The 22,998-nt window shown below is 42.7% G+C and overlaps 1 protein-coding gene across 1 annotated transcript in view; it reads left to right on the forward strand.

Moving 5' to 3' along the window:
• Positions 1 to 22,998, forward strand: part of cspg5a (chondroitin sulfate proteoglycan 5a) — a 57,699-nt gene that overhangs the window by 32,414 nt on the left and 2,287 nt on the right. The window contains exons 3-4 of the mRNA XM_073486152.1: positions 7,401 to 7,589; positions 15,534 to 15,690. Of these exons, the coding sequence (XP_073342253.1) occupies positions 7,401 to 7,589; positions 15,534 to 15,690 (346 nt within the window). The remainder of the gene's footprint in view (positions 1 to 7,400; positions 7,590 to 15,533; positions 15,691 to 22,998) is intronic.

Genomic DNA, 22,998 nt, shown 5'->3' on the forward strand with positions numbered 1-22,998 from the left:
TCTTCCTTCATTACATCTCAAATAAAGTCATTGAATCAAATGAGATCAAACTCTCCTCTTCCTCTTATCTGTCAGCATTTAAAAAAAATCAAATCCAGTTTTTAATCCTGCCCTCAACCTGACCTACGTTTGTCCTCTCCCTGCCAAAGCCCTCAGCATAATGAGAAAGTTTTCTCCAGTATCAGAGCTGATGTTTTATAGTCCGAACCTGTGACAGAAAAAGGTTTCAGCGAGCCGTAACCTCTCCTGCTGGCCTTTTAGATCCGATCCACCTCTGAGGGGCTGCAGATGTGACTCTTCCTTCCTTCTTTTTCTCTGCAGTTATTGCATAAGAAAATATGCTTCGCTTCAAGGAAGAAAGGCTTAAAAATAGCGTTCCATTAATGCAAATATAAGATTAATGCTAAAATATTCAGTAAAACAGCCTGCTGTGCCCTCTGCTGTCAGTCCACATCCAGATCCAGCTCCGGCCTTCTGTTTGGTTGTTCTTCCTCTCACCATCCAAAGACCTTGTTGGGATACATTTCTGCCCTCTGCTTGTTCCTGCTACATATTGCAAAAGAAAAAATGACATGATTGTTCCTTTGTTAGTCAAATGAAAACACGTACAGCCTGATAAACAAACACACAAAGCAAACAAAACAAATGTAGTGTATTTGTTTCACACTGTTCATCCCACATTTGTTATTAGTCCAGTTATGTAAAAAACAATGTTCACTTGTTCATAAAAGCATGAAACTTGGTAAACGTGTGCGGTTTGGGGCCATTTTTAAATATTGAGCCATCGCAAAACACCTTTTTATTTTAACCGATTTACGTATTTTGCATTGTATCTCCTGAACCAAACATAATCACAAAGAAAAGGTGATGTCTACCTCTATGCTTTGATGACCATGGGTTACAGTGATACCATATACAATATCATAAACTCTTCAGGTGAATAGTTAATGGACAATGAAGTGACACTGTGAGAAGGTAATCACAGCATCCAATCGGTCCAGGCAGACCACCACTGAGTCCGGTTCTGCTCGAGGTTTCTGCCTGTTAAAGGCAGTTTTTTCTCGCTACTGTCACCAAGTGCTTGCTCATTGTTGAGTCTCTGCAAATAAGTTGATTAAAGAGTATAGTCTAGAGCTGCTCCACTTAAAAAAGTGTCATGAGATATTAATTAATACATGTTGTTATGAATTGGTGCTAATAAAGATCGACTGACTGATTGAGTATCTAAGTATCTCGCTTGGTACATTTGCCTTAAATTTGGCACATATCACCTCGACTAAGTAAAGTTTACTTTAGTAAGCCTTTTGGTAATTTACTGGTGGCACTGATGTCTTCATAGCATTTTAAAAATAAGATACAGTCGCTCCTCTTGGCAGCTATTTGAGACTTAATCTGATATTTTGCCATTTGCTGCTGAGCAGGTCATTTACTGTGGCATTACTCTCACATTGTTATCAATGAATAATAAAACCAATCATACCAGAATAATTAAGGCTGTAATGACGAGACCCCTGAGTGTTTTAACTGAGAAAATATGTGTTTTATTGCCTATGAATTAATTTTTTTGTTGGAAACACATTACGTAGTCTCACTTAAAGCGGCAGTATTGACTCCTTCAGTTGGAGCTGATATTTTCAGTTTCCAGAAATGCCTCCCACTGGCCGTCCTCTGCTGGCCTTTCGCCCAACTAAACCAACCGTCTGTGTTGTATTGGCCTTTCACCACCCCCCTCGTCTCCTCCCTTCTCACCCTCCATTACTCCTCATCAAAACCAACAGGGGGTCTTATTAGAGGGCCACAGCCCCATCTGCACCATTGTCACCCTCTAAAAATAAAATTAAACACTATCTCTCTCTCTGTCAGTCAGCCTCTCCCTCTCTCGCCCCAGAGGGCCAGCCTAATCAGGTAAATATTGAGAGGATTTGTTAGTTTCTTTGTAATGTGGCTCGAGCCGCCCCGATGTTAATTCTGTTGTATTTCTGCCGAGCTGCGACAATGCTTTAAATGCGGCAGGGGAGAGTCGTGGTGATGGAGATAATGACGGGCTGGGGAGGAAAAAAAACGTGCTGAGGGACACAATAGGAAGGCCTGTGGGACGCGTGGGAGGTTTTATAGGGAGCGAGGGAGGCTGGTCCACACAGCCAGAGAGCCATCGATGCTGTTAATGTTGAAAAGAAGTCTGACAGGAGAAGTTTTTTGTCCCTGATGACGAGTCATTTCCAATTTGATTTCTCCTCCGTGCAGCTGGGACTTTTGGAGGAGGAAATCCAGTCCTAAAGATTATCTTCGAAATTCAGCCAAGAAGCGTTTCCTCTGGTGTCGGCTTCTATTTTCCGAAAAATCTGGAGACGTTCTGCACAGACGGGAACAGGAATAAACTGTGCATTTGTTGGGGAATATTTTTTAGTTGCAGATTAAAACACATTGGTGCCCTGTAGCCTGAACAGCATGGCAATGTCAGGGAACTTAAACAGATCAGTCACCAGAAGAAAATGTTATGTTTTGCAAACCATGGATACGTTCAGATTTGTACATATCATACGTGCCATACTGACATTTCACAATAAACAAATGACCGAAATTCGAGATGGTGTTTCAGTATTTGTAAGCACGAAACCACCATATGTTTGACGAGACGTTAAGACAACTCCCAGCCACGTTTGTGGTGACAAAACCAGGTATTTTTCACCCAAAACATGATCTTTTCCAAACCCTAACCAAGTGTTTTGTGTTCCTCAACCCAATCAGACCATAATTGTCGAAACATAAAACTGAAAATTGCAAAAAGTACATTGGAAACATTTATCTTGGCATTTGAGCTGCAAGCAATGAGAGAATGATGATGATGAGGAGGGAGTCTGGTGCCATTTTTGATTCAGTAGAGTCCTGGATCAGGAGGTGTAGAAGGAATTTTTACAGCAGCAGGACGCTGTGTGGGAGATTAACTCGATATAAACTACAGTGTATGTCTTCATTGTGGTGAAGGAGAACCTAAACCAGTGCAAAGGTGTGGCTTACTGATATGTCTTTAGCCCTGCTAGAGGCACAGCTCTGGGAGTGGCAATGTTGGTTAATGTGGTCCGTCCAGTGCATATTTTGAATTTTGAACTAAGTCCCAAAAAAGGAGCTAATTCATGTTCATTACCTCAGTTTTATAGTTAGAAGAAAAAAGAAAAAGAAAAAAGCTGCTTCTTTTTCACGAGCATGAGCGTCATCAACTCTCGCTGCAGGTGACGACGCTCACGTTCATTAGTTATAAACTGAGACGTTCGGTTCACCAAAAACATGAGCAGGTTTAATGAATGCACAGAACTGCAGAAATTCATGTTGCACAGAAGAGGAATCCTATTGAATTTCATGACTTTTCATAGAGCACCATAAACAGGTCAACATTTGATACCTGCGAACCCAATTACATTCCCATCAGCCTCAGCGATACTTTAATTAGCAAATGATAGCACGCTAACACTACTTTTGTGCAACAATGGAGCTTGCTGGCTCGGAGGAATAAAACACATCAGGCTTTAGATACACAGGCAGTACAGTACTTGTTGGCAGAGCTCGGTTCAGTCCTTTTTTTCATTTCTTTACAATTATAACTGAACCAGAACGTTCACCTTGGACTGCTGTGTTTTCACCCTGATGTCAAAGGAAGAGGAGAAAAAAAAAAGCAGGAGCATGAACTGAAAGCAGAGACATGATTCAGCTGGAGGCGCTCGGCAAAGTGCAGGAGGGAGGAGGTGGAGGAGGAGGAGGAGGAGGAGGAGGAGGAGGAAGGAGAGAGGAAAGATTGGGAGGGAAAGAGCCAGTGAACAAGAAAAGAGATTTTCAAGAAGACAAGCAGCGGGAGAGGCGGAGGAGGACGAGGAGGAGGAGGGAGGGAGGAGGGAGGGAGGGAAGTGGAGAGGAAGAAAGAAAAGAAATGGGAACTAGCCGCTAAACTGTGTCCCTGTGGACGGGTGAGCGAGGTTGCGTGCGTGTGATGGAATGACATGTCAGCGCCGCATCTGCTCCGTTTTGCCGCTCAGCTGGGTTGCTATGACGACCAGCACATCCTCGCTCGGCTGCTTGCTTTATGCATCCCCGTCTCTCGCTCTCGCTCTCTATTTGCATCCCTCCCTCCCTCCACCCTCCCCTCCCTCCACCCTCCCCACATCCAAACTCTGACTTACATAAACCTCGTCTTTGTGTGAACGCAAGAATCGCTCCGAGGTCGAGTTGCGTTGAAGTCTCCTTGAAGATGCGATATCGGGCGTCATCTCTCGCTCTCTTTCTCTCATGTCCACACTCAAAATGTCTCCTGGCTCGTTGCCAGCGTTTCCCTTCAGCTGGCAAAATAAAAGCGTGAAGGATTCAGGAAGGATACAGGAAGTGGGTCGGTGAAAGGAGCCTGCTTAGCATGAAGAGAACGTAGCCGGAGTGGTCGTACGCCCCGACACCTCCATTCACTTCATACTCCCTCATCTGGGTGCACGTTGTGGGGACTCGCCTTCCTTCTGGGGACAAAACACAAGTCCCCTTAATGCAAATTATTAAAGGAGTAATAGGGATTTGTTTAAGTGAGAATGTATGAGGTAGTCAGTGCATTACCTGCAGGGGATGGTGTTCAGTATGCCCCCCAGTTTGGTGGTACTGGTTTGGGAAACGAAGCAATGAACTGCTTCAGAAAAGGTCAGAAGTAAAACGTATTTTCAGTACCTCTTACTGAAACACAACATCTCTGATATATATGAAAAATACATGAGTAAGAAAGTGAGCAGTGCCTCCTTCACGCTTGAAAACCTCCTTTGGCAGTTTTCTGTTTTTACTGTGTGTGTGTGTGTGTGTTTGTCAGGCACTTTTAAAAATCCTGCGGTCAAAAACAACTAAAAGAAAAACAGCAAGGCAAAATTTCCAAGTCCAGTTTATTTATGTTTGGCCAAAATTACAAATTAGAATGACTCAGGGGTTTTTACAATCTTTACAGTGTACGACACACTCGGAAAACTACCAGCTAAAAAAAACCTTTTTAAGCAGGGAAAAATGGAAGAAACCTGAAGACGAATCACAGAGGAGAGATTCCTCTTCTCGAAAAGACACACAAACACTAGATGTCGGATCAGTACGGAAATATCGACCCCAAACTTTTCTTTTCTAGGATTGAATCTCATATTTTAAGACTGATATCTACACTTTTATAATCAGTACCAACACCATCACCAGAATCGAGTCTAAATAATACCATAGTCATGTGAACTTCTGCTCTAGAGGTGCATAAGATGACAGAGTTGACACTGATGATGGCTGACCTGCAAACGCAGTCATGTGTGGAGCTGCTTCACTTCTCAGAACAGCAACAACGACGCTGTATGTGTGATGTGTGCTGGGAGACTCCGAGGTACTGTGGCGACACCACAAACCGTGTTAAGCATCTGAGATTTAATCACAATACAGAATATGATGAGGTTATGATGCTGCGGCAGCGGCCTGAAGAAGAAAGGTGCTGATAGGGTGAGATAGACTTCAGTAACTGACATGGCATTATGCAGGCACAGGAGTGGTTTTTGTACTATTGGTATTGGCATCAGCACACCAGCCTGGGTTTTTACTTTGTATCAGATTGGAAAGGAAATCAGAGGTATCACACATCACTAATAGCTTGTACAGAACCAACCAACAGAAACACAGAATATACTGGTTAGAAAAGAGACAATGTCTGATACATGTAGATTATAAGATAAATGTAAAGTGTGTGGATCCAGGAGGGACAACTGTGCCACACAACCTTCTTTCCTCTGTGGAGACCATGTTGATCATGATCACGTGATAATGTCTTTCTAATGTCATAGCTTTGCGACTTGGGAAAAAAGACGCACATGGGAGAAGTTATGCTTTGTAACAGGGTCTATTTTAAGCCAAACTATCTTTTCCTCAACCTAACCGAGTATCTTTATAGCCTAAACCAAACCAAACTGCATCAGAAAGCAGAACGAAAATGGGAAAAATAAGTGAACAGTACAGTAATGGGATATGAGCCCCAGTACTCACAGCTTGCTCCAAATGCAGATTTGTCGCTTTTTCATAAGTTGAAATGATAAAATGATCATTGAACATTAATTATGATGTTTCAGGAACAGCACCAACGTAGCGATATCAAGATAAACCCAATGAGAATCAGAACAATACAATTTTTCATGACAAAGATACAGACACATGTACAGTAGATTGGAAAACATGAGAGAGCAGTGATCCATAAGGGAGGTCCCAGGGGCCAACAGTCCTGATTCAACATCTGTGTGAGGCCCCGACACCCAAGAGATAGAGAGAGAAGTGTCCGGGCGGCCAAAATAACAAACACCGATAAATTCTAACCTTAAACTGGAGCTCCTGTTTGACAACACTGAAAGTAATATTGACACGTAGTCCAGAGACCGACTGAATATAATCTATTTAAACTCGGGACAATCAGATAAATTGTACTGATTTAATCATCCAGCTTCTGTCACACACACACACACACAGGATGATTCACAGTCACACACTCTTCCTCTCATGTGACAGTGAGACATCGTCGCTCAGCAGAGTTATGGTCTCGTTAAGCGGCGAAATAGATTTGCCATTTTACACTCCAAACAGTCTGTAGACGAAGCCATCTGCCGCCGTCGTTTACGTCCCCGGGCGGACACCGTACTCTGCCAAACGGCCACGGAGGGAGTCTGGGACTCAGATGGCGCCTGTGTGTGTTTTTGTGTGTGTGTTCACATATGCGCCCATAATGTACATCCACACATGGATGCCCATATGTATTGTGTTAGATCTTTTATGGTTGTGTTTTTGACACAGTCTGCGTGTGTGTTTGTGTGTGACAGTGAGTGTGTTTACAGGGGGAAAATGCCCCGGGCTCTTTTTTTTTTTTTTTCACTTTCTATTTTCAGACACACAAAGTGATGACATTATCCATTTGGAAATAAAAATGTCGTGCAAAACCTGCCGGCGACTCTTCCACGCTGCTGTAACACGCCTGCGGTCGATTACTTCACAAAAAAACACTAAAGATTTATGTAACATGCAACATGCAACATGAAAACAAGTTTTTAGAGCTAAATATGGAGCGTGGTTTCAGCTTCCACACCAAGGCTGTTAAATATAATCAGGAACAGAAAGGAAATCCTTAATGTTCGTAAACAGACTGGATGAGAATAGCGAGGCGTTCAAAGCGAGCGTGACAGTTCAATGATACTTAAAAGCCAAATATGTGGCTCTTGCTCAGCTATGAAAACAAATACTGATTTGATTACACGCATTTCACTCAGTCTGAGCATCTCAGAGAATCACAAAGACGTGGTTTTACCCAACTAACCATTTCCTCTTTTGTTTCCTCTTCTTTCTCTATTTCCTCTCCTCTCTTCCTCTCTTTTCAGATGTAACGTCCAGGATTACATCTGGCACAAGGGTGCTCGCTGCGAGTCGGTGGTGACCGAGTTCCAGGTGATGTGTCTGGCCGTGGGTGCCTCGGCTCTGGTGGTCCTGCTGCTCTTCATGATCATCGTCTGCTTTGCCAAGAAGCTCCACGTGCTCAAGACGGAGAACAAGAAGCTGCGTAAGCGCAGGTAAGGCTGAGCTCAGTGATAATTAATTTAAAACAGTGGAAGTGCTTCATCTGCCTCTTTTTTTCTTGGCCAAGTGGGTCATCCTTCCCCAGCTTGGAAAAAACACGATTCACTTCAGTTAGGAAAAGAAAAAGCATGAAAATATACAGCCGTTGAGTCTTTTTCAGAACAAAAATGTATTCCCTAGATTTATTTCCAGTGATGTTAAGAAGACCTTGACGAAAAACGAAGATGTAAGACCTTTCAACCTCACATCGGGCGGCATGTGTCTGATGAAGAAACATACAAACCCAAGAGAATCTCTCACGTTAAGGATCTCCTTTTTAGTGTTCTCGATCTGTCCTGCGGGCTCGCCTTTGAATCAGTGGATTCATTTGTCCGAGTTTAAAAAGATCAATCAAAGAAAACTAAAAAAGTAAAGTCTTTAGTGCTTTGCTCAAAGGCAATTCTGGCGCAGCAGATTTATTATCAGTTACCCGGCAGACACTGAACCTCGGCTGCGGTACATTACTCCCCATCGATGTTAAAGATTGAAGGAGAAAAGCTTTGTTTCTGTGGCTGGCTCTGCCTCCGGGCCAAACTGCTGCCCCGGCTCGTGTTTAGTGTGAAGTTTTAGAGAGGAGACAGATACGTCGATTGAGAGAGAGCGAGAGGGAGAGGATGGGGAAATACGTTTGGTAGAAATAAAATCTAGAGGCTGAGCAGACAAACCAGCAGCTTAAAAACACAAAGTGAAATTCAATCAATATGTCTCGAGGTGTCTAGAAATGAGTCGCAGAGAGGGGGAATAGTCTTGAAGCCTACATGTGAGCAGGTGCCTCATTTTTTTTGTTTTGTAGTCCCAAATGTCTGCAGGAATTCATGCTTAAATCCCGAAAAGTTGTCGCACCTAAACAAGAAGTCAACGAAAGGGAGTCTGAGCATTTTTCTGATGTGGGACAGAAACTCACCAGCACTTTTTTCAAGTTTAAGTCGATAAAACTCGGTTGAATCTACGCTTGTGATTCCCAAATGACTTTGGATGACCCCTTAGAACAACGATCAATATGTAATTGTGGCTTGTTGTTACAAGTTATGATCCTGCTGTGAAAATAGAGTGCCATCAGCTTGACCGGAGAGCAATTTCCCCCTTTTTCCTCAGATTTTTTGCCTTTAATACAGAGATTCAGAAAGTATTGATGACTGAGTGCCAATTTAAGGAGCCAGCGTACGATTGAGGGCTCCACAGGGAGAACCCACAAACTTGTCGAAGGATTTGTAATGGGTCCTGTGCTTAGCATTAAATTCCTTGAGCACCAAATTCATCTGTTTGCAGACAGGCAGATTATTTTATTTGTCCCCTGAGGTCTGACAAAATACGAGTTGATCCATTTATCTTGAAACCTCCTTTTCTTCTCAGACATGCAGCGTTTTTTCGTGGTGACTTTTCCATTTCACTTCCACGTTAATCTGCCAAATTGTCCACCCATATAAAGCACTAGTATTGATGACAGTGTAATCCATGTGACACTTGCGAGGTGCCACTAGTTGCCATGCAACCAGTAGCTTTCAACAAGTTGTTATTCCTCGTCTGACAGAAGCTGTTAGGGGGGAGCAGTGTGATGCAGTCTGATATTTAATGTAGGCATTGAAAGTGAAACTATTGAAACATACTGGCCCACTTATTTAATGGATGTTTAAAGGTCTGCAGAGGAAAAAGTCTCCAGTATTTTCACAAATGAAAAGCCACACTTACAGATACGTCAGAAAAAGATTAAACAAATTTGTGTAGCAAAAATATAAACTTCTTTCTCTTTTCTCTTATCGAATCTTATGACTCCTTTGGATTTATGGTCCTGTCCCTCAGGTTGGGAACAGCTGATCTGCAGGTTTGGTCAGTTGGAGGTGGATTTTGGCTGAAAAAGCAGGTGTATTCTTAATTAACCTGTTAGATGTGTGAGAGTGAGGCTAGGAGATGAGTAGAGACAAATAGATGATGACATGATGACAAAATGTCAGCAGGTCACAGCAGAGAAACTCTTTTAAGTCATTTAATAGCAACCTGGTCGCCAGAATAAATGTTAAAAAGTTACATTTCTGCAAACCACAGATATGTTGAAATTTAAAAGGAAAGAAAAGATCATGTTTTATTTTAAAATACCTGGTTTTGTCACCACAACCATGGCTGAAAAATGTTCCAACATCTTGTTAAAAAAATCTGCTGATTTCATGCTTACAACATAGTCTTGAACAGTGGTCTCTGGCTTGGCTGCCGTCTTGTGTAACGCCACGGTCATCCAATCCACCTCCTGACATGAACGTCAGCTCGTATATGTGTAATGTGAACAGGATGTATAAATGTCAATATGGTACGTATGTCAGGGACAAATCGTGTCCTTGGTCTGCAGAAATGTAAAAATGCCATGACTTTACCCTGGAGACTGGACTGTTTATGGAGAGAAATGTTGAGATTCAAATATAAAAGAATAAAAGCAGGAAGAGTGAACTAAAGCATGCGTCCTTCACAGGAGAAGAGAAAGACGAGGTTGTAGAGGCTTGTGTTTCTCTGAACACAGGAAATGTTTTCCACAACAAAAACCTCTCCAAGTTACATTTACGGGCAAGAATGACTCAGACAGCAGAGGTCCAGAGCCTCGATCAGGACATGTGACACAGATTTAGCGTGTTGCTTTTCAACTTTTCCACCTCACAACCACAATCGCAGCATACAGAGACGTTTTAGTTTGTCTGCACCAGTTTTATTACATTTACATTAATAAAAAAAATTGCTTTAGATTATAAAGAATTAGATTAATTTACATGTTTTTATCCAAACTCCTGATCCTGATCATTGTTGCCGTTGTAACTCTATTTTCGCCGCGCTCAATGAAGTCCATCTTATTAACCTGATTTAAAAACATTGATTATATGAACCAAATTCAGACACAGATACAACAAGAAGCATGAGGTTGTAAAGGTGACACTGCAATTTGAATCATCAGACATTTGGCTGACCTGATAGACGAGGAGGAGGATAAAGAATGGGTGGACGATGAGGCTGAGGAGGATGAAGATGGGGGGATGGGCGACAAAGAAAGAGAGAGAGAGACGAGAACAGTGTGAGGGAGGAGGAGGAGGAGGAGGAGGGGAGAGGAGTGATCTGCTGAAATAGGAAGCGAACAAGTGAGGAAGACAATGAAGGAATGCAGGAGGAGACGAGGAAGGAAGGAAGGAGGAGGAGGTGGGAGGGGCGGCGAGGAGCGCCGATGGTGAGCAGCCGGCAGAAAACCAGACGACAGAACAGATGAAGGAGGCAGCGAGGAGAGAAAGGTTCAGCTAATGATCTTTGTTTAGCACCGAGCTCCTCTTAGTGCGGTTACAGTTTTATTATATACTTCACCAGTAACATTGCTACGAGGCAGATAATTACCTTGTGATGCGGCTGGTTTTTGAGAGATCATCTGATCATGCGAGGCTGCAAATCCGTCTCCCGCTGCAAGAGAAGCGACTGTTGGTTTGAAAATAACAATAGCGACTCCTCAAAAGGTTAGCGTAGCTGCTACAGCATCAGTTGTATCAGAGCTGGAGAGCAAAGAACGAGTTTCTCCTACCAAGTCGAATGGTTCATTGTTCTGTTTGGTTAAAGGTGGCCAGTGATAGACAGATGGTTCGTCCAATCACCTGCCATGTATTTTTTAACATGTCAGCCCTTTTTCCAAACCAATTTATGGCAATTCTTTGTTTATATTATGTTATTTCTTTGGTCAAAGTGGCAGAAATGTCTAAATTCACATATAATGAGGTCATAAGGGGGTGTAGGACTACATTAAATTGACAGGTGTATCTAATTTTCTGTCATTTTTTACCCATTTACTTTCATGTTAGAACACCTCTTATTATAATGCAGTCCAGTACGACACCTTCACTGACTACAACCTCAGCGCTGTTTGAATTAACACCTCTATAACACTGTGATTATAGGCATCGTAAAAGCAGACATAACGGCTGAACAGCTGTATCGGATTGCATTCGATTGTAAAAATGTACCTAATAAACTTGCCATTGAGTGAACAGAGACACAGAGACCATACAGTCGTAGGTAGAATCGTACATATTGTACAGTATGAAGAGCATGACAGTTATATGACTGTATTTATAGCACTGTATATATACTTATATACAGCTGTTCTCTACCTCGGCTCAGGATGCTCTGTGGAGGTCACATGATGCGCTGTTCAATCTCATCTCAAGTCATTTCTTGAGCAAACATTTCAAATAGAGTAAGATTTACAAGTAGAAGAAGGTGGCACACCATCAAATATGTCCGTCCCTGCAGAGCTTACTCACATTTTATTGTTTCAATATGTTTCAATATGTAAATGAGAGCCAGTATCTGCCTTTTTTCTCTACTTGTATGAAGGAAATATGCTTCAAGGCTCAAGAGTAGACATATATTCGTTTAGAAAATGTGCCGTGGAAACATGAAACTCCAGAAATTCATTTCCACGTCTGCTCAGATTTTTCTTTTTGGCTTTTTTTCCTCATGAAATATGAAATAATCTTCAGCCTCATTTTAAAGTTAAAGAAGCTGAATCTTTTATCAAACTTGGGGGGCGTCACAGCGGGCACCGCGTGATGACCTGCAACAGAGAAACCACTGAAGATCCCTGAGAAAGAAAAAGGGAAAAAGACCATGAGAGGGATGTGGCCTGAATATAAACTGAAGGAGAGTGACAGACAGATTGAAGGACTGAATTGAATGTAAAAAGAAGTGGTGGGTGGGGGGGAGGTGGAAGAGTATGGTGGTTCTGCTTTGCTGTGCCAGCGCCGGTGTTTCAGCGGCCATCTCCCTAGCAACAGAGCCGTCGTGGATGAGCAGCAGCCCGGCGATGGAGCGCCGCGGATGCAAATGTGAACCGAAGGACCGAATCCTCGACGCCAGATCCCACGCTACGGGGGTCTATTTTTAGCCGGACGATGGGGAAGGCTATCGTGCTAGTCATGGCGGAGGGAGATTATAAAATGATGAAGATGATGGCGAGGAGGCAAAGTGGTGCAGTCAGTAGCAGCCTCGACGCTAGCTTGCAGAAATAAAAAAAAAAAAAAAAAGTGTGGGGGGGGAGAAAAGGGTGATGTCATTGGTACTCTGGATCCAGCTGAAAGTAGGGCAGTCTGAACAGGAGGGGGGAGGGAGGGAGGAGCAGGGGGGAGGCGGGGTTGACCTACATACAGCTGTGCGACCTGAGGGGTGTGTGTGTGTGTGTGTGTGTGTGTGTGTGTGTGTGTGTGTGTGTGTGCAGCGGCAGCAGGGTGCAGCATGAAAGAGACAACACGGCCTCATCAAGTGGTCGGCTAAAAGAAATCGAAGAGGAGCGCAGAGGAGGAGGAGGAGGAGGAGGAGGAGGAGGAGGAGGAGGAGGGTGACAGATAAGAGGAGTAAAAAAAGGAGGGCAGGATGAAACAGGGGAGGAGGAGGAGGAGGAGGAGGAGGGAGAAACTGTTGCAGCAGGAGAGGAGAGATGGAAAGAGAAAGTGAAAGAGAAAGAGAGGGAAAAGGAATAAGAGGAGGGCAGTTACAGAGAAAAGAGCTCAGCGTGACACATTCAGAGGAGTGTGTGTGTGTGTGTGTTTGCACTGCTGACAAGGCTCATGAATACATGAGACTCCCACACTCCCCCATCTGCTGTGGGTAATTGCAGTCGCAGTGTTTCTCTGCCGCAGTCGAGATTCAGACCCAACATCCCGGTCAAAGATGGAGACGGAGAGAGAAGAGAGAGCGACGAGAAGATGGAGGAAGTGCAGCCGCGTTACACGTTGTGTTTTCTGATGTTCTTAACGACATCTTCAACGTAAGATAAGTTAAGAGAAGAGTTTAGTAGGCCACAAAACGTTTCTGGATCTTCACAGAAAAACAGCGCTGCAGCATTCTCCTGAACAACTGAAGTCGACGGGGAAAAGCAACAGAAAAACAAAAATAAATGGCTCCATACGCCAAACTGATTTGAAAATAAGTAATTGACACCCAGGGTCAGTTGCATTAAAGTCAGAAATGTGCGCACATATTTTTTTTCGTTATAGTAAATAGCTTATAAAGCCGTGTTTTTACGTGCAGGTATTTTGTCTTCAAAGAAAGGCAGCAGAGTGAGACGTCCAAAGCTGGTTTATGGTGCTAGAGTTTGAGAAGTGAGATTTCTCGGTGCGTCTTTGATTGTCCTGTCACAGCGTTCATGAAATATAAATATGGAAGCTCGCACGAGGATCAGAGAGACGGGCGCAGGAAGTAGATCACGGCCTCTTTAACTATAGATATGACGAGGGAGCGAAGAGAAGAGACGGAGAAACGCAGCGAGACATTCGAGGGTGGCTGACGCTTTGGTATCCTGAAACGTTCTGAGTAAAGGTTTATATAAGCGCGGGTCAAATGACAAACGTTGGAAGATTTTTGCGAGAGAGAGACAGAGAGAGGAGAAAAATCTGTGACACTCTTGTCAAACATCTCCTCCCTTTGAGAAGTCGGAGACGAAGAAGAAAGAGGATGAGATTCAAAGAGTTCAGTCGAACTCAGTCAAGAGGGAACTCCCAAAGTTTGCTGCCTCGCTGACGAGATTAAAGGAAAGTCTGTGTTTATCTGCGTCAGTTTTTAAAGTGGTACACCAAGTTTTCATGAATCGTTCCAGCTGATCAGAGAGGACGGTGACTGGGAATCATCCGTGTTTCCCCTGCAGGGCTCCAATATCCACTTATTTAATGACGTTTAGAGCAGCACAGCTCTTCATCTGACTTTTTTAGTATCATCAGTGTCTGACGGTGAACTTTTCATGCAATGAAAGCCGTCACTGTTCAACAAAAACAGCAGGTTCATGCAGTGTCGCAGGGTTTATCATTAGAACAACGTCAGGTGAAGACAACATGGCGTTCACATCGTCTATGTGCATGTAGACCTCGGCAACGTTTCATTTTCTCAATTTGGAGGTAGTGTTAATGCCCCGTTATCTCTGGACACAGACGGATTGCAGACAAAAGCATTTGGTTTTTCTTTTTGGAGCAATCTATAATAAACATAAAGAGTCCTATGTGTTTAAAATAGAAACAGTTTTGTCCCTGTTAGTCAGACAATAGTGGGTCAAATGTAAAGTCAACGTTTAGCCTCTTTGGGGACTCGAGTCAGAAGCAGGTAACCTAAATCTGATGGTCAACCATGAAACGTTTTATTCCCAGTTTGTTGCATCACAGATAAAATGTTTGTGTCTGTGTGTTTTTGTCCTGTTTGCCAGCTGACAAACAGAAGACGTCAACCTGCTGTCTGACTAATGCTGCTTTCTTGCTTTTTTTTTTTCTCCCCCCTCAAACACTCCCCTCTGTCTGTATTTTCCTCAACAATGTAATCTCTTTCCTAAACTTTGTCCTCTTTCTCGCCCCCTTTTGTTCCACTGTGTGTCCATTTGTCTCTTTTCTCGTCTCTTCGTCTTTCTTCCTTCTTGGATTCGCTTCTCCTCTCACCTTGTGGATCATCGTCTGCAAAATGTCCCTTCACCTACATTTCTTCCCTCTTTTTTCTTTTCATCTAAATCCTCAATCCTTACTCTTATCTTCCCCAAACTCTTTTTCATTATCTGCAACCCCAAATCCCCTTATTTTACTCTCTTGACCCTCCTCTTATTATTTCCTGTCTTCTTTCTCTCCCTGTACAATCCTCTGTTTTCCATCTTCCTTGTCTCCTTCTCCTTAATGTCCTTTATTCTGCTCTTACTTTACATTCTCATCTCCCGCCTCCTTCTTTCTCTTTACGCCTTATCCTTCTCGACCTTCTGCTCTCCATATCTTCCAAACCCTCCACTCCTTTTCTTACCCTCCCTCTACCTTTGCCTCTTCTCCAACTCTTTCCCTAAAACTATTTTCTCCTCCACTTCCTCCCCCTCATCATACCCTCTCTCACCCCCTCCCCTCCATCTTCCCGACACCCAGCAGTAAGTACCGGCCTACATCGGAGCAGCACAATGATAATTTCTCGCTGTCCACCATCGCTGAGGGCTCCCACCCAAATGTAAGGAAACTGTGCGACACCCCTCCTAACGTCCCTCATGCCCGTGCATTGGCTTACTATGATAACATTATCTGTCAGGTAACGTGGTTCTCGCCTCTCTCTCACCCCTTTTTCTGCATCTCCCCTGCAAACCCTGCCCGGGCCCTCTGACTCCCCCCTTCCCCTCCCACCCCCTAATGCATGGGCATGAGTATTCTCTGATACTCTGAGGTGTGCAACGCTAAAGGAGGGAGGTCGGAGAGGTGGAAGTGCGAGGAAGGATGGCGGGAGTTTTCTCATGTTGGCGAGGGAAAATACAAATACTGAAACTTAAAATCTCATGCAGCATCTGTGTCTAATTTCTATTTAGTTACACTAATGACACAATCACCTAGAAAATAACATGTCAGTGATATAAGACGCTTGTTTTCAGACAGTTTTCACTTGTTCCACTGGCAGATTTGTTTTTTTATACCTATAACAAGCAAGAAACACCTTGTATTCATTATTTCTTAATTTCAGGTTGCATTATATTGTGTATTATGTCCACTTCAAATGTCCTTGGGTTAAAATAGAGAAAAAACTCAGATATTATCAGAGTTTAAAGTGGTAATTTTATGAGAAAAAAACTCAAAACTTTGTGAGAAAAAACTTTAACACTCTCTGACATTATAGTCATAAATTCACAAGACAAACTCCAAAATTCTGTCAGATTAAAGTCACAACTTTACGTAGAAAATAGTGTTTTTTGTCAGACCACAGGTCGCTTATGCCTGCAGTGGATGACCTAATTAAATTAAATTATATTTTGATTTTGCAATAAGGAAATACTCATGATTTTAGTCCAGAATCAACATATTATCTGAAACATTTCATACTTTGAGGAAGTTGTCTGTAACCAGCAACATCCATTAAAACTAACTAATCTTTTCAATATTGATTTAAAAAATGTTCATCACAGTCCACACCCCAAAGATATATTCAGCTTACAGAGAAAAGCAGCAAATCCTTACATTTGACAAGTTAAAACAATTTTCTAGATTAATGACTCTATATGCGTAATTTTTTGTCAACTGTTGCTTCTTGTTCTGAGGTAATCCTGGGCAGTACAGATAAGCAAGTTTTGAGGGTTTGCTGCCTGATTTTCATGCAGAAATTAATCGATATATCTGCCTGGAACTGTACAGAACACATTTGAAAGCGGTGAGCAATAAAAGTCACAGTAAATTGCTTGGAAAAGATCTTGATAAATTATTTCCCTTGAGCAGAAAAATACTTTTCCGATCGTAATTTAAGGAGAAACCTGCTTTTTTAAAGAGAAAAAGACGCGGCTGCATTTATTAGTTGAAAAATGACAAAAACGAAGAAAAGTAAAAAGAGAAAAATCACTTTTATTCTCCTTTTGTACAATCCTTTTTGACAGGCGGGGTAAGTATGTACTATAACAGCTCAGAGTAACAAGTGTTCAAGGAGTTACTGAGCCCTTGCGGCGTGTTACCATGGCAACGCGACAGCTGTCTGGTCTCATAGTTTCATTGTGTTTATTGATTTTTCTCCCCTGGTTTATTGCTTATTGATCCGTTCATGAAGGTGACGGCCAACAAAGCAAACACACACACACACACACAAACAAACACATGAGAAGTGAAAAGAGTTCAGGCAATGTGTGGAGACATTGTGTTTTTAACCATTTCATGATGAGAATGTCTGAAAAAAATCAAGCTTTCGAGCATCAAACAACGTCCGCTAGTTTATGTGTCCAAGTTGCTCGCTGACAAAGAGAAGACGCAACATAATCAGCTTATTGTTTGAATCGGGGCAGAAACACAGCCAAGGTTGAGGTTAAATTCCACATTGCATGACTATGCAGACATTTACCGACTGACCTCGCTGAAGCTAGAAAGCCACTTTGCTGAAAAATGCTCTTTCCCAGGACGGCGACAGAAAGCCACGTTGTTCATCCAATCATAGCGAACAACATCACACACAGGCAGGTTTGGGTTAGTGGCGTGGGGTGGTCGTTAAAGGATTCATTATGATTGGATGATTCTGTCGCCCCTGACTTTAGTTTGACACCTTTAAAAAGAGAAAACTCCCACAATCCTTCACTGCGCACCCTCCCCACCTCACCTCTTTCTAACCTGCTCTTTCTCTGATCACCTCTTGCATCGGTATGTCATGGCTCTATCGCTAACATGCGCCACCCGGTGGCCATGTCAGCCACCGCAGCTTTGCTTCGCTATCTGTTTACAACTCTATGTATAACAAAATGTCTGCTTTACTTGTTTATCCTGAAAGTGGGTGGGGCTGTGGGAGGGAGTGGTCAAAAAATGGGTTGATTCTGGTTTTCTTGGGGGGAGGATTGATGTCACCGACAGGTAAGATAAAGGTGTGGGACATTCGGGAGAAATGGTCGGGGTTATCAGGATAAACATCTGAGATGCAACGCCTCGCGGCTGCCTGCGGGCGGCAGCAGGGAGCCGACAGGTGCCTCACTAACTGAAGCATGGGTAGCGAGTAGCGGCAATGCTAACGTTGTAGCAGCATGGGTAGTTCAAGTGCTACAACTGAGGTAGAGTTTGTTTTAATTTTGTTTTGTTTTTAGGATGTGGTACCACCCTCTAACAACTCCATCAGTAGTTTTCTTTCCCTCGTAAAGATACACCGAATAGTTTCCTCTATAGTATCTTCATCTCTTTCCAGTTGTAGACATCTCATTTCTGTCGAGTCTCAATTTTTACCCCACAACCTAATGCCATTTTTCGAAATCCAAAAAGAGTAATAAAAAAGTATCCATCATCACCTCCTAACATCTCTTAAATGTCAACTTCCTAACTCAACACCTACTCCATATAAGAGCCCCTAAAATCCTAAAATCATCCACTGGACTGAATAGTACTTGGAAATACTTTTAATGGTTTGTTTTAGCACTCTGAAAGATACCCTGTGACCACTATGGTTATCAAGCATGATCTTCGGTTTGTATCGGGCACAAGGATGCACTCGATGCAGATTTCCGCTGCCAGTTTCATGCTATTGTCCCAAGAAATGTAGAAATATGACAGAAAATTCAGGGAAGAAGCAAACTAGCAATTACAGGTGTAAATAATGCAAGTTTCAAGTATAAAACATTGAAATCAGCTTTGCAGATGTGTGTTAGGCATCAGAGAAACACTCAGTATGTATATAGGAATGCAACTTTGTTTTTCTCTACACGAAAACTGCACAGGGTACCTTTAAGTAACAGTGTAACAGGGTTGGGTTCTGATTCAGTTATATTTTGGATCTGGTTTCAGTTTTGCAAAATCCACACATTTGCTAAGCTTGGCAGCAAAAAAACCCCAAACTTCTCTCTTTTGTTATTAAAGCTTTCAACAAATAAGGGGGCAGCTGATTACCACTGTATCACCTAATTATGGCTAACTGTAGCTGCCCATAGCTAGTTAGCTTAGTTAGCTGTGTAGCTATCGGTTCAGACTGGGAGGGGAGTGTTAGTGTTTACACCGCTAGCACAGGAGCTATAGTCTGTGACAGGATGAGACTAGCTTGTTAGCATGCTCCTTTTACAGCCGAATCTGAACATCTGGAGCCAGAAACCTGTGAAAAATGTGTTTCTGCCTTCTAAGCCAACAAAAGCTGATAAAGATCTCAACTAAATCCTTGAATTTTATCAGTTAATAACTTTAGTTAATGACAAATGTTAATAAAACTGTATTGAACCCCAACCCTGTTTGATATACGAGTTAAAACATCATCTTGGTGTGAACTGACAACCTTTCTTGTCCAACCATGTAGCCTAAATCAAACTGAACAGATTCCCAACTACTATTCAGTCCAGCTTTACTTCCTAACATGTTCCAACCAAAACTCACCTAGACGTATATAGTAAGCTTCCCCAAACCAAACACCAGACCAACTCACCAATTTCCACTAATACAGCAAAAAAAACTCAACTCCCTCCCAAACTAATATCTCGGTGTCACTCATGATGGTGGAGAACCTCACCAGAACTATCCAAACCTGTACCGGCTGTGGTAACACAGACAGCAGGGTCGGTTTCTACCTCAGAGATGCTGTAGCCAGCTGGGAATATCAGCTGTCGTCTGAAAGGAAGTCTAGTTACTCCTACTCTGTCTCCAACACTCGATCTCTCTCTGTCTATTTTATCTGTCTGCCTCTATCTCCTCCTGTCTGCCTCCTCTTTCTCTCTCCGTATCATCTCTGATCTGTCGCTCCTCCCTCCTTGTCTTCTTTCTTTCTGTCAGATCAGCCTCTCCTCGTCTGTCCGTCTCGACCTGTCTCTCACCTTCTCTCTCTCTCTCTCTCTCTCTCTGAGGATGCCTTGTATGGTTTTTGAGGAGTATAACCCTTTGCCCCATCCCCCTCCCCTCAGAAAACCATGAGCAGATACACCTGGGAGTGTAAGACCAAAGAGGAGTCCGACTGTGAGGTAAGACCAAAATCCCAAATGTCAGATAGTCCCGCCCCCTCCTCTCTCTCTCACCTTCCCCCAAACAGCTCTCTCATTGTTACTGTGGCCCTGTCAATCATCCTCTCTCAGCTCTCAGTGGATCAATCCGAGTCTTCACCCACCTCCCGACAGAAACATGAAGACAATACATGAATCATAAAGTCATGACACGAGATAATGATAATATAAAACAACAACTGATCTTTACAATCCCCAATCTGTCTCCCCATCACACCCTTCTTTGAGTGAATTTAAATAATCAGTAATAAAAAGTATATTACATTTTTTATCATAACAAGAAGAAACATAATAATATTGTCACCTGTTAGAACTGAATATATTTATAAAGTAACTCATTACTAGACATATTAAATTGTGTTTACCAACACTTTTTGGCAGATATTTAGTGAATACAAAAAAATAGTTAAAGCAACATTATGTAGATATTAGTATATTTGTGCAATTTGACTCCCCCCACCATTTGAGTCTCGATACTCAGGTATTTTTGCCGTGCGGCAGCCAAAGTTTGCACAAGCGGCTAACGTAGCCTGAACCAGAGACAGTAACACCTGGCTGTAACATGCTACGTGCTAAACCTCTGTCGAAATGTGCTGACTTGGCTTATGATCAAAAACTAGCAAGTTTACAACTTTGCTAACACGGCTAAATATCGAGCAAGTGCAGCATCACAAGACACATAACTTAGCAATCAGCTGATATTACTTTTCCCCAGCCGTGCTCCGAGCAGAATCAGCTATGCTAACAGAGCTAACAGGCTCTTTAAGGGGAACGCCACCCATTTTATACATCAGATTCTGTACCTGGACCTGGAATTGATTTGTGTTTTGTTGTCGTAGTTCAAAGACTCACACATTAGGCAGGTAAAAATGTGTGAAATTGCCCTTTAACAAACATTAAAAACGCAATCTTTAAAAGACATGAACTGCATCGGTCCTGCAGCAGGGCTCTGTTGACCTTGTGAGGACCTTGTCGCATGTCTAGACAGATGTAACACCTCAGACACACACACACACACACGCACACACACACACACACACACACACACACTTGTCATTTCTGAAAAATAACCCAAAAAGCACTTATGTTTCCTGCAGTAACAGAAAGCTATTGTGCGTCATTCACTGTGTCAAATTGAACCCTCTTGCCCTCAATCTCCCCTCCACAGTGCTTCAGCAGAGTTCAGCCACACGGTTTCCTCTGCAGCAAAACGCTGAAATTGAATTGTGTTTTTGTGTCAATACTAAATAAATTCAACACAGAAAATGAATTGACCGGGCAGAGCTGGACGATTTCATTTCCATCGACCAAAACTGAAGTGACCCTGAAAGTCCAAACGCTGCAGTCGTGCAGTAAAATTGCGCGTTTAAAAATGAGTTAATTGCCACATTAATTTGAATATGTTCATGTGATCCTTTATGGAGTACAAACACAAAAAACAGAGACCGTTCAGATCGATTTCTTACTGATATCATTAACGTGACAATCTGAAAAACCTTCCTTTTAAAACAGCCGCGAGTCTGTTTTAAAATCAGCTCATGATCGGTCCTTCTCGTCGTCTTCTTTTTCCTCTGCGCTCCACGCAAACACAGACGTGCATACGAACCGGACACAAACACGCTGTTTGAATGCAAACACAAATATGTACTCAGAGAAAGTAAACAAGCAAATCACAAACAAGGCGAGAACACACACTCACACACAAACCAATACAAATATTTTAATCCGAGGTTTATGTGCCCGAGCATAACAAACACACAGGTGAACTGACTCGCAAATAATGTAAACACATTAAATCAGCTGCGGGAGAAAAACGTTCAATAAGAAATACTGATCCAAACACAAACACCTGACTGCAGTCTGAAGCCACCCAAAGACAAAAATAAGGAAGTCAAGCTACACAAATCATTTGCCCATGAAGTTTGGTCAAATTCATTTGAGCTTCGGTCATTTCTGTGCGTCATGATCAAGATGAATGTTGGCTTAAATTATACAACTTCAAAATTCGGACCACATTTCCCCAAAAACCCAATCGCTTCCTTCAAAGACGATTATCTTAATCCAATAAATATTTCTTATTTATTTACTTGAAGCGCCTGATGTGGACATATCTGTCATTCTCTTATTGGCATCCACCTCTCGTCTCACCGTCTCTTATGGTGGCAGCTAAAAACTCAAAAGACCCAATAATTGATTAGTTCGTCATAGTTTATTCAATTTCTGTCAACAGATCCCCCTAAATCCTACACACTGGACTGGCTTTCCCTTTATTTTCTTGTTTCTCTTCTTGTGCACTGATATGTTTAGCTGAACAGCCAATCAGAGTGATTGTACTTGATCAGTCGGCCGAAAAAGCCGCCAGCAAAGGCCAACTAGGGCCAACAGTGCAGGACACACCGCTAAAACCAGGACCTCGACATTGGCCGACGGCCGTCCAACAGTTGTCAAGACATTCTGCTCAAAACCACAGAAATGCCAACATAATGGGTGCACAAGAGCAAGTCATTGGTATTCCTCATCTGGGGATCATGAATGTCTGTACAAAGACTTACGCAGTCCATCCAGTAGTTGTTGAGATATTGCAAAGTTGGATATCTCTAGAGCACCACCGCTAATGTGGCTAAAAACAAGTTCCAGATGGTCCCGTTCCCCAAGTTGGGAAGTTGTTCGTCTGACTTGAATGTGGGATGTGGGCGTTGAACCATATTTGCGTGACAAGGAAGCACAAAGGAAACGATACAATGATGATACAAAACATGACTCCGGTAAATGTTTCTTACCATCAACCCCAATGTTTACTTCCGTCCACCATGTTTCAGCGTCATGTGATGTTCGACCATGAAGCACCTCAAAGCAAACGTAGCACCCTTACCAGCCCGCTAAAACACAAAAGGACATCAGGAACTGTCCGCGTGCCT

The sequence above is a fragment of the Pagrus major genome, chromosome 17 (genome assembly GCF_040436345.1).
Source record: "Pagrus major chromosome 17, Pma_NU_1.0".
NCBI lineage: Eukaryota > Metazoa > Chordata > Actinopteri > Spariformes > Sparidae > Pagrus > Pagrus major.